Below are 12,209 nucleotides of genomic sequence, written 5' to 3'. Positions count from 1 at the left end.
TGAGTAATTAGAGGGAGAATATTAAGATCACATTTTAGTTAGGAAACAGACACAAAAAGGACCAATACTAGCAGGTGGCTTTATTTTGTATTGATTCCAGCTTCTTGATTTTGCTAGAATAGCAGTGTAGGGGTCCCAGATTTCAGAGGCATAGGAGAGAACTGGAAAAATATAGGTTTGATATAGCAGAGGAGTCTTTTATATAGCGAGTAGTGTGTTTAAGTTTGCTGCGAAAGAAGAGTTAATCGAGACATTTTTTATGGATATAATCAATATGTCTATTCCAGCGCAGGTATGCTGAAATAATAACACCAAGGTAAACTGAAGAGCCAAAAAAACTGGTACAGGCATGCGTATGCAAATAAAGAGATATGGAACCAATCAGAGTACGGCGCTGAGGTCAGCAATGCCTAAATAACACAACAAGTGTCTGGCATAGTTGTTAGATCGGCTACTGCTGCTACAATGGCAGGTTATCGACATTTAAGTGAGTTTGAACGTGGTATTATAGTCGGCGCATGAGAGATGGGACATAGCATCTCAGAGGTAGTGATGAAATTTGGATTTATCGTGCCTCCCCATCCCCAGATAATTTTTTTTAATGCAAAAATATATTTTTTTAAAAATTCAAATTTTGAAAGAAGGTACCTTTAGGGTACATGTTATTATAATCAATTTCTGTTAATTCCAATGCCATTTCAAGGCTAAGAACTAAATATTTTTTTTATGAAATTCATTGCCACACACACTCTCTAAGCCGTATATGCTAAACCCATGGCCTGCAGGCCAAATGTGGCCGTGGGAGTTATCTGATATGGCCTGGCCCCTCAAACCTAAGTTTGTGAAAATGCACTAAGTGGTACATTTGCAGATTGCTTAAGTGACTCGTGGAACAATTCCAGAGCATTTAAATGGCCAGTGGCACATTTTCAGATCACTCAAGTAGGCTCATGGCATATTCACAGATCACTTAAGTGACTCATGACAGTTCCAAAACACTTAAGCAATCCGTGGCACATTTTGTCTCTTGAGTGACATGTGCCACAGTTTTAGAGCACTTAAGCAGCCCCCATTGCGGTTCTACATTACTCAAGATACCCGCGGCACATTCCCAGATTACTTAAGTGATCCGCGGCATAATAACAGATCACTTGAGTGATTCGTGGCACAGTTATGTTTGGGGAAAGGGGCAGCCTAAGCTTTCTTGGTTGAGATAAGTACCAGTCTAAATGATTTGCTTGGCCTAACTCCGATGGGGGGGGGGGGGGTTAGGGAAGTAGTACATTAATATCAGTACAAACAAAACAAAAACCATGTTTTGAACAAGGTCAATTGAGAAATTTGGCCTCTAAAAATCTAACATATGTAGTAAGTACATTTTTGTAATGTAATTACATTACATAAATACATGAAATGACCATTAATGGTCATTTCATGTATTTATAAATAATACTAGTCAGGCCTGCATTATATATATACAGGATTTTCTACCCCCTCCCCCATAAAAGTTGATGATTTTTGAGTATTTTTAGTTTCTCTAAAAATTCATTTGCTGCCCAGAGAAATCGCTCCTTCTTGCAACCATCTAAACCGTCCGTCCCCTCCAATTCCAGCCTGAAACTAGCGTAACCTGCTGTTCAGCATTAACACGATAATGTGAACAACAAAAACAAATTTAACATGGATTCAGAATATGGTGGTTACATTCACTTCGACTTGCACAACACATCGTGAGTTTACAAATTCAGGAAAAGTCTAAGTTTTGTGATTACGCTAACATTACAAAAATAGGGGAAAAACAAGAAAACTCTACTCACAGAAATCACTGTCTGAAATTGCAGAATCAACAGTGTCGATCGCTCTGAATTCACTGACTGGTGTTTTAGATTCGTGAACTTGGGCTTGAATGATTGGAGCAGAGGGATAGCTCACTTCACCACTCGCTGAAATGATTTTTTAGAAAAAGGGTAGTCAGTCTAAGATGCTGAATGAAAATAATTAATCGAAACATGACAGAAAATTATTGTAAACATGCAGTTTATGAAAAAAAACCATGGCAATGAAATTGTGAATGTGCTTTGGGTAATTTTTTTCTCACTTGGTTGCTTTAATTACTATTTTTCTTGGTATGTCAACTACTATTTAATCAAACATGCACCATGGGAACATTCCCTTGGGGATTTTCTAAGAAATTGGTACATGCTGGAATGCATTGTATTGTATTTTGTGAGCATGTACAGGGAGCATAGCAAACAGGGGATATGACATTTTACTGGCAAACCGTTGATCCTAGAGATATACTTCCAGTTACAAAAGTTTCCAAATACCGTGTAGTATTCAGATATGTTGTTCATGTTTCTGGAAAGACAGGGCAACAACTTCCTAACTGGGTTTTGGTAGGCCCTGGTAGTTCATTGCGTACTATTAAATAAATTATATCTGAGGTTTAGGCTGATTGCAGCTAGTGTTGTTAACATTCGACACAACCTATTACAGAGCGTCATTTCGAATTTGAATATTCAAATATTGAGATTGTAATCTTGGATTTCGTTTGTGGCAGGAAACTCTTGTTTTTTAAACAAGAAGGAACATTGAAGAATATACGGTGAATCCCACTTATAGCATTTTCCAAAAACTAATGAAAAACGTTGTTGGCGGGAAAACGTTTGAAACGGCAAGTTACAATAAGTGTTAGTAAAAGTTGAGAGATCACGAAAATAAGTCGTACTAAGCGAGAAAACTTTTTAAATGGACTGTGTTAAGCGGAATATGCTGTAGTAATTTTAAATTAATCTACATTTTCAAATGTAGTTCTAACGTGTTCCAGAATGTTTTTCTTCATTTTTGTGAATTCCACATCCCCCTCCCCCACATCCTGGAGCAGGGCCCCTAGGCCGAGATCTTTAGCGGCCCAAAAGCCAAACATTTACGGGCCCTTCTGTAATGAATTTATTGCGTGAAACAAAGATGGTTATTGTCCCAGGGCTGGAGCCCTGTCAGCAGTGCCATCTTAACGCATGGACTCACCCGGGCACGGCCCGTGGAGCCTAAAGAGAAAAGGGCCCCCAAAAATTAGATATAATTGAAATTTTCGAGGAGCATACATGTAAATTTGCCTGGTAGGGCCTCAGAAAAATCACTTGGCCCGGGGCCCATGGTGCTCTTAAGACGGCCCTGGCACCTGAACAAAGTGAAATATCTGAGCACCCCTCCCCCTTCTGGCTGGAAATGCTCACCTAATAATTTGTACGAAAAATGCTCCGAAAAAAAGTTCAGCAAATCCTATTATTCTGAGCCCTCCCGGGTGGACCCTGGCCCGTAAAAGATCTGAGGCAACCAGAGTCCTGTCTCGAGCAAATAGGGTGGAGGGCCTTACAAAATAATATACTTATTTTGCATGATAATAAATCTTTTCAAGAGGCCCTAAGAAAGTCTGCCTCGGGGCCACGAGAAGGCACGCTACGTTCCTGGGTGGACCCCCCCCCCCCATAGGCTCCTTCCCACAAGCAGGGTCGCAATAGGGTCGATGCTTGGTCGGCCGGGGAAGATCACATTTTGGGGCCCTTTGTAAAGTTCGGTGCCGTCTCTGGTCCGGCGCCAGGGGCACTGCATCCGCTTGCCCACCCCTACTAGTTGCGGCCCTTTCCACAAGAGTAGGCAGGACTGCGAAGACTGCAACTAAATGCTTAGTCAGCCAGGGCAAGGACGCATTTTGGTGCCCACCCGCTCTGATCCGATGCCGGGGTCACAAGACAACAAGACACGCTGCTCCAGAGGGGAGCAAACACGGGACGATAATTATAATTTTTTTGTGTATTTTCCCACATTATAAACTTACTACGGGGGGGGGGGGGTTGACCTGGAGGCGTACCATAGATCCCAGCCTAGGAGCCACGCTGTAGGGTAAGGGATCCATGGTTTTTATAAATTCATTACAGAGTAATGAATATCCGGTTAAAAAAAATCGCACAAAGCGGCCCTGCTTTTGGAGGGTGGCCTGATGCACCAATATGCGTTAAGAACAGGGGTGACTCGAGAAGAAATCTGTACTTGAGCGGAACCTACTTTTGCCCATGGTTTTTTTTGTCGACAAAGCTCACTCAGTTGAATTTCGCACTCCTCTTGGAGCAGTGCCCAAGTGCGGATCCAGACGGGCAGGGGGGGGGCGATCGCTCCTCCCAAGAGCCGAATAAAATTCACATTTGCAGCAAAATCACAATGGCACTAACAATTTTATAGGAATTAAAATTAATTTAATACTCCAGAATACTTTAAGATATTCATTTTTAAAAATATTGTTGGTACTTTCAAAATCAGAAGTGCCTTATGTGGTGATGACGAAACTCGGGTATAAAAACTATTCTTCATTCAGCTTTGCTCCTTATAAAAGATTATAAACTGACCTGAAACTCCCAGTTCAGTCATTTTTTCACTAGCGGCTAAAAATCCGACATTCCCTGGTGAACTTGGCCAATCACAGAGGAGCGGGAGTGAGTTACTCTCGAACCGGTCGTTACTTCGTGTACAATACTTCTGAAACTGTCGTGACTTCGGACACTGTTCGGAACTTACAATGCGCAAGCGCGTTCTCGTAATTTTGTAATATTCTGCACTCTTTTCTAATTTTTTTCTGGCTCTCATCATTTTTTTCCATCAATATTTTCTACATAGTTCTCTTTTCTTCATCAATTTCCTATTGGTTTGGGTTCATGTATTTCAGTTTAATTGATTTTTCTTTTATAATTATTTTTCCTACATTGTGTATAATTCTTTTTTTCCTTTTCCTGCATTATAAATGCATTTTCCTGTTATTATTTTCCCTACATTACGTATATTTTTTTTTATTTTTCCTACATTAAAAATAAACTTTCCCGTAATTTTTCCTACATTGTGTATTTTCCTGTAATTACTTTTCCTACATTACATGCACCTTTCTGTTCTTACTTTTCCTGCATATTAAGTACATTTTCTTGTAATTATATTTTCTACAGTAAGTATACTTTCTTGCAAAGGATGGTAAAAAATCTGAAAATCCTCTCCTTGAGAAAATTCTACGTACACCTATGCTTTCCTGTAATTAACTATATGTTTAATTTCTGTCAACCCCTTTTAAATATGAATCAATAGAATTAAAGAAATCTTTGGGATGAAATAAAATAGAATTTACAATGTCTAAGTCTCTTCGCTCATGCCGTTTCCATGATTTATTCAATGTGGGAAGGAACCAAAAAAAAAAATAAAGCTGTCTAAATTCATTAACATTTTGCGAGCACTTTCAAAGCGGTTTACTACAATTTCTGCTTGTATCGCTGAACTTTTGCGACAAGCTTATGACTTTTGAATTTAGAAAACTAATCATTTCCACAACCCTTAAGGTTTTTCTTGACTTGGTACACACTGTGGATACAACACATCCTCAGACCGATATTTTGGGATTACCTCATGATTAGTGGTAAGTTATTAAAAGTTGTTTTAGCCCCACTGTTTGGGATGGTCAGCTCAAGTTGGTTTTTCAATTTTAAGGTGCAAATCTAAGCCAAACTCCCATTTAACCCTTTAAATGGTTTTTGAAATTTTCCTGATCAGCATTATAATTGCCACATTTGAAATTGCAAAACCTTGCCATTACGTGTGTGGCTTTCTATGAAGAGAACCCTTTTTGTATTATTTATATATTGAGCATATATTTCTCTTTTTCTTCTCGCTTCTTCTTCTTATCTAACCTAGAACAATAGCTAACTCTGCCCACTAACAGTTGATTGTTGGAGGAGAATGGAAAACATTTTATTGTAAAAACAGTTTCACTGCGTTTTTATAGAAGAAAAAATATTTCGGGGTGACAGAAATAGAGCAGATCAGGTTTGACGAGATATCTCAGGATTGCCACTGAAAGGGTAAAAAAAGTCTCTTTGGGCAGAGCAACACGGTCTATAATATTAAAAATTTAATTCATGATTCTACCCCATCACTCAAAAAATTTCTGAATCGCACCTTCCGTTGTTGCCATTATTTATCTTAATACTAATTATTTGCTTCATTTATAATTTATTTTATTTATATTAATAAAACAAATCAATAATCTTAATCCAAATCAATGTAATATTTTGTGTCTGTGTATATGTTATGTGTATGTATGTCATATTCATTAGATGATTTCTCTGTCTTGCGTTTTTTCATTGTTTCTTTTAAATTATTAGTTTATTATTATTTACTACTAGCTATAATACCCGGCGCTGCCCGGGTTTTCTTCAATGAGGCTTTTTTGGATCACGTGATATCTCCCTCTCTTTTTCTTGAGGGACATACAAACCGTGTCCAAGTTAACCAATATGGCGACCTGCGCGATTCATGAAATAAACAAATCTAGATTTACACAGAAACGTAGAAATGAATATATATCTTTCTTTTTTTAAGGGGAGCTAGGTATTTCGATCCCCCCCCCCCCCAAACTTCAAGTTATCCATCTGTCTGTTCCAGCTTCCAAAAATCCTTAGTTAAAGCTGTGGAATTTTTTCGATGCACTTTTCACGGGCTCATAACTAATTTTAAAATATCCTAACCCACATGAATTTATGCAAATAAATATCAAAAGAGACAATATGGAGACATTCATTTTCATACTTGAGAAGATATAAATGAAATCAATGATATTGCTCGAATATCCAACTCAAAAGTATAGGTTTGGCTAATTACTTCATATTTAATCTCCTGGGCTTCGTATATCTCTAAGCGACCTGAATATTTCAAAAATTGAGAATTCAATACAATTTTTAAAATGATTGATGGGGCGGAAAATCCCACTGATTTCCGCATTTCTACAGTAAAATCGACAATTTTAGCACTGATTTCTATGAGGATCACCCTTTTCCTGACTCTCAAAGCAATGCTGGTGATGATTATGACGTCTATTGAAAAAGCCTCATTACTGAGAGTATATTGAAAATGTGGCAAACCATTATAAAGGCATAAACTATTATACATATACTAACAGGATTAAAGAAGTGACAAACCGTTGTAAAGGCATATACACGTCTGAAACGCATTGCTAGGAAACCACGGTAACCAAAGTAAACGTTCGGAAAGTGATTGTTGAGGCCAAAAACCATTGTTGCCGGACAGTTTTTTGCCCATTTGGGGCATTTGCCCTGGTCTGACGAAATTTTAAAGTAGCCTATCGTTCACATCGGGTCCCATTTGGTATATATGCAAAATTTGGCGACGATCGATCTAAAATTGTAGATTTGTATAGAGAACATACACACACACACACACAGACACACAGAAAATCAATTATATATATATAGATTCGTGTTTGAAAATTAACTTAATAATAATCGTGTCCACCAGTATGGATCAACAACGATCCCTTGGATGGATTTTTTCTTCATTTTGCCAATGTAAATTTTATGATGTGATGAATAGAATTGAATTGAATTGATCATGTTTATTTTTAATATTGTAGAATCGGGTCTGCAATGTCTTATTGATGGCCTTATCCTCTCGGCTATTAGAATAATTGTTTATTCTACAGTTTATATCTGTTTATCTACTGTATATATATGTTTATCTTCAATGTTATAAAATGTCTGATCTCATATTGATTTTGATGATCTGATCCTCTCTGCTATATCAGGAAATTGCTTATTCTATAATGTATAAAAATTCAGAACACCATGTACATCTGCACAGTATTACAGAATACTATGAAAAATAGCATTTTCAATCTATGGAAATACAAACAGCAATTAAAAAAAAAATTTTAATTTCAAAATATATAAAATCGTGTTTATTTCTAATTGCCTTTGGGACTATGACATAGTGTGTGCAACTTTGTTTATTTATGTTAAACATCATTCAATAACATATGACTTAATAAAAAAATTTGTGTTCAAAAATTTTTTCCCTCTCACTGTGTATAATTATTTGTACATTTCTATTCTCGCAACCGTTCAAATATTACGTAAGCACCAATAGGGAAAAATAGGGTTTTATATTTGCTTTTAATAGCAAGGAAGGGAGGGATTGGAATGAAGATTATCTAAGCATTTTGGTGAGAACATATTGGCGTGGCTTTATTCAAATCGGGTTTGAAGAAAATTGAATATATCAGTTTATCAAGGATACAGTACCTTGGCTAACAATTTTTTTTTTCATAGTTTTTCTGCCTTGGCTAACGGATGCGATTAATGAACATTTTCTTTGATATAAATGCAAGCAATGACATAAATCAGCTGCATCATGAGATGAATTTAAGCGAATCATTGTCAGAATGTCACTTGACCATTGATTTACTCACATCCCCTTTTTTGTAATCTTTTCCCCAGATGTACCAAAACACAAATGGATGGGGGACACCTACACACTCGACTGTGTTAACACTGGCTCAAGCAGAATAAAGCTGGTGTTTGTGTGCATAGTTTAAAATAAAAAGATCTGTATCTTATACTCCTATAAATTCCCATTTATAGCTCTCAAAGCTATTCATTTTAGCGTTTGGTCAGTTTTTATCGTCTTTATAACATTCCTCGGTATTTTAAAAAACAAACTTGGTATTTTAAATTTTGAGCCATACCTGGAATAAATCAAACAATATTCCATAGAAACTTATGAGAAATTGTGTTTCAACAAACAAAAGTGATTCTGGAGCAAATTTCTTCATGCAGTACTGTATCCTCATTCAGAGCCTCAACTAGATACTTTGTCACGCAGGCAAGCCAGAATTTTGGCGCGTCCCTTGCATGTAGAGGATGCAGTTAAAGAATGAATTTGGCGCCCCTTCTGGTTCAGCACCCAGGGCACCAGACTCGCCTGTCTTCCCCCCAGTTGCAGCCCTGTCCTCATTTCCAACCAAATCTAATACAGTACCTCATACTACGAAAGACATAATTATCAAAAATTTCCTGATAATTGAGCATTCATCGCACTGATATAGATTTTTAATAGAATCATTTTTCATCCTTTTAATCAAAGCATTGATATGTTATTTGGAAAATGATGCATCAGTGCTTGGACCAGATTTTGACCACATTTGACATTTTAATGAAATGAAACTCACGGGGCACTTAGATATGCTACACATATTAGTAAACAGCTCAGCAAACCATGCATTGAAGATTATTGTTTAGATGAAAGGGGTTTTGAAACCAACTTGATCGATGCTCTTCTAGGCATTCAAAATGTACATGCACTATTAAGGAATCAAAAAGATTAAAATATTATAAAGCACAATGTCAATTGATGGCTGTTTTGTTGATTGGTAGAGGTGCTCACCTCAGCAGTGCAATGGCCTGAAATCCCGATCTATTCTACTAGGTTGCTTCAGATCAACAAGAGAAGTGAAAGGGGGGGGGGGGCTTACACAGGACCTACCTTTAAAGATGGGGGGGGGGTACAGGGTAAAATATTTCCTCTCATCACAAGCTTTCAAAAAACATTTTAAATTTACAGAAATTAATGAAAACAGTACAGATATTTTTATACATTTCATTAAAATTATTTGAATTTTAATTTTTAAATTCAATTTTTATCTTTTGGAGGTCATTTGGGGTCACCCATTATACAATATATCATTATATCCCCCACCCACGTATCTCTCGAGAATGGGGAGGGCAGCCGAAGCCCCCTTGGTTAATAACGGTACTAATCTAGAAGGTTTTGGTCCAGTTTACTTGATTTTGCTGACAAGTGGGGTTGGGGAGGTAATAATTTTGCTTAAGTAATACTTGAACGATCTATAGTTACGATTATTATGGAACTATTTTAACTTTTCTCCAGCTCGGAAGGTTTCAATCTGTTGTTTACACTTCTCTTACAGTGTTTACGCCGCTAAATTTACGGTTCGAGAGTAACTCATTCCCGCTCCTCTGTGATTGGTCGAGTTCACCAGGGAATGTCGGATTTTTAGCCGCTAGTATTTTTTCAATATCCAAAACAAAGGACCTCCACACACATGCAGACGACAGGTAAGATCGTAAAAAGAGAATTCTTCCACACTCCACTTTATAGTAATGTGCTGCCATCTAGTATTGAATTTAAAAGTGACTCCTGAGGTGATGATGAAGTTTAAAGTAAAAAAAACTACATTCTTTATTCAGCTGAGCTCCTTATAAACAAAGCTCACAAACTGAACTGGAAATTTAAACTCAAAGTTCGGTTATTTTATTTGAGCATAAGGAGACGTCCAAAACGAATTACGTTTCAATGAGCAGACGACAGACAAAAAGTCGGTTCCTTACAAGCTGAGCTCACAAACAGAGCTGGAAGTTCAAACTGCCAGTTCAGTTATTTTTTCAGGACACAAGGAGAAGTCCAAAACAAGTAACCTGGAGAGAAGCAGACGACCGAAATTCTGAGGATTGCATCGAGCTTATATTAGTAGAGAGAGCACCCAGCCGCGACGGCAGCGACATCGAATGCAAGGAAATCACGTGACTCAGCGAAAACAAAGTTCCCGCCTGGCAATTTGCTCATAGAAACGTACAGTTCGGTCTCTAAATATTGGGTTTTAAAGATTAAGAAAAAATAGAACTCTCATCTAAAGGTGAAAAAAGATTAAATTATTTATTTCATTAAAACTGGAATAATTTCTTTCACCAATTCTTGAATTTTCCTAAATTAATTCTGGGTTTTTCTAAATTAATTCTGAAATTTTTCCTTTATTAATTATTATTCCTTTCATCATTCCTGGATTTGTTTCTTTCATTAATGCTGAAATTATTTCTTTTATTAATTCCAAAATTATTTCTTTCATTAATGCTGAAATTATTTCTTTTATTAATTCTGAAATTATTTCCTTCATTAATGCTGAAATTATTTCTTTCATCATTTCCCGATTTGTTTCTTTCATTAATGCTGAAATTATTTCTTTTATTAATGCTGAAATTATTTCTTTCATTGATTCTGAAATTACATCTCATTGATTCTGAAATTACATCTCATTAATTTTGGAATTGTCTCTTTCATTAAATTTGGAATTCTCTTTCCTTCATTCTGAAGTTATCTTTCGTTAATTTTGGAATTATAACTTTCATTAATTCTGGAATTATCTCTTTCATTAATTCTGGAATTATCTCTTTCATTAATTCTGGAATTCTCTTTCATTAATTCTAGAATTATCTCTTTCATTAATTCTGGAATTATCTCATCGATGCTGAAATTATTTCTTTCATTCATTGTTTTAAATTCCTGTGGATGCCATGAGAAAATAACGAGGTACTGTGTGTGTTTTCACCGAGTCACGCGATGTTCAGGCGAAAGATGTCGGAGGTCACCGTTCTCAGCACTGCTAAGACGCCTTCATATACGGTATGTATAAAGGGGTTCTAAGCACTGCCAAGGCGGAGACCGCTGATGGAGGCTTCATTTACATACTGCTGGTGCTGCCATCTAATCTCGAAATTTCAGGCAACTCATACGATGATGAGGAGAGAGTAATTTTTTAGCACAAAATTTTTTTTTATGAGACGAAAATTTCGGTAACAAAATTCGTACATTTGCAATAATCGGTTTTTTCATGAAATAATTATTTCTTCCCACAAAAAAATTCGGACAATATGGAAGATCGAACAAGTGAAAATACGGATTATGTGGTCTTCAGATAGGGTTACCAGATTCAAAACTGAAAGAGAAGGACGCCTGGTGAAATGGCCATAACATTACCAATAGGCAGGGCCACAAGTAATGGGGGGGGGGGCGCAGGCGGGTCTGGTGCCCCGGACGCATCACAAAAGGAGCGAAAATTTCACCATTTCACCTATACTTCAGCATTACGAGGGGGGTGCCTAAATGAGTGGTTGCCCCGGGTAACAAAGTATCCAGTTGCGGCCCTGCCAGTCTTATTTCTGACGAATCACCGTTTTATATTGGGTATTTTGTCTTTTAGATGAATTGTCAAGTTTGTAATTTATACCGGGTAGCATTTCTTTTACTTCTGTAGATCAAACTACGCCGTTGACCTACTAATGCCCCACAAAAATCATGTCCTTATTCTGTTGGTTTACTGCATGGGCGGAGATACGGGTGGGGGGGGGGATACAGCGTCAAAAGGGGAGTCGACTGATCTAATGTATATATGAATTGACATCATCCTGCCCGCTCCCAAGCAATAATGAACGTGCCCCCACCCCAGACTTCCAAGTCCATCTCCGCTTATGCCCATCTGGGCACTTTTGGCACCGGGGTGTCAAGTGACAATTAGACCTGGTTCCGAT

At 37.3% G+C, this 12,209-nt stretch overlaps 1 protein-coding gene across 6 annotated transcripts in view; it reads right to left on the bottom strand.

The window, feature by feature from the left end:
* LOC149063817 (multiple PDZ domain protein-like) overlaps positions 1–12,209 on the bottom strand; it is a 689,010-nt gene that overhangs the window by 209,435 nt on the left and 467,366 nt on the right. For all 6 annotated transcript variants that reach the window (XR_016196092.1, XM_089255618.1, XM_089255619.1 and 3 more), the window contains exon 12: positions 1,818–1,943. Coding sequence is in view for 5 of the 6 variants with exons in the window: in XM_089255618.1 (XP_089111744.1) it covers positions 1,818–1,943 (126 nt within the window). In the remaining variant the exon portion in view is untranslated. The remainder of the gene's footprint in view (positions 1–1,817; positions 1,944–12,209) is intronic.

Source organism: Pholcus phalangioides, unplaced genomic scaffold, assembly GCF_987345545.1.
Source record: "Pholcus phalangioides strain wild (caught in Gottingen) unplaced genomic scaffold, Ppha-v1.0 ptg000043l_1, whole genome shotgun sequence".
Classification (NCBI taxonomy): domain Eukaryota; kingdom Metazoa; phylum Arthropoda; class Arachnida; order Araneae; family Pholcidae; genus Pholcus; species Pholcus phalangioides.
Note: the sequence above shows the minus strand (reverse complement) of the source record. Positions and strands in the feature narration are given on the sequence as shown.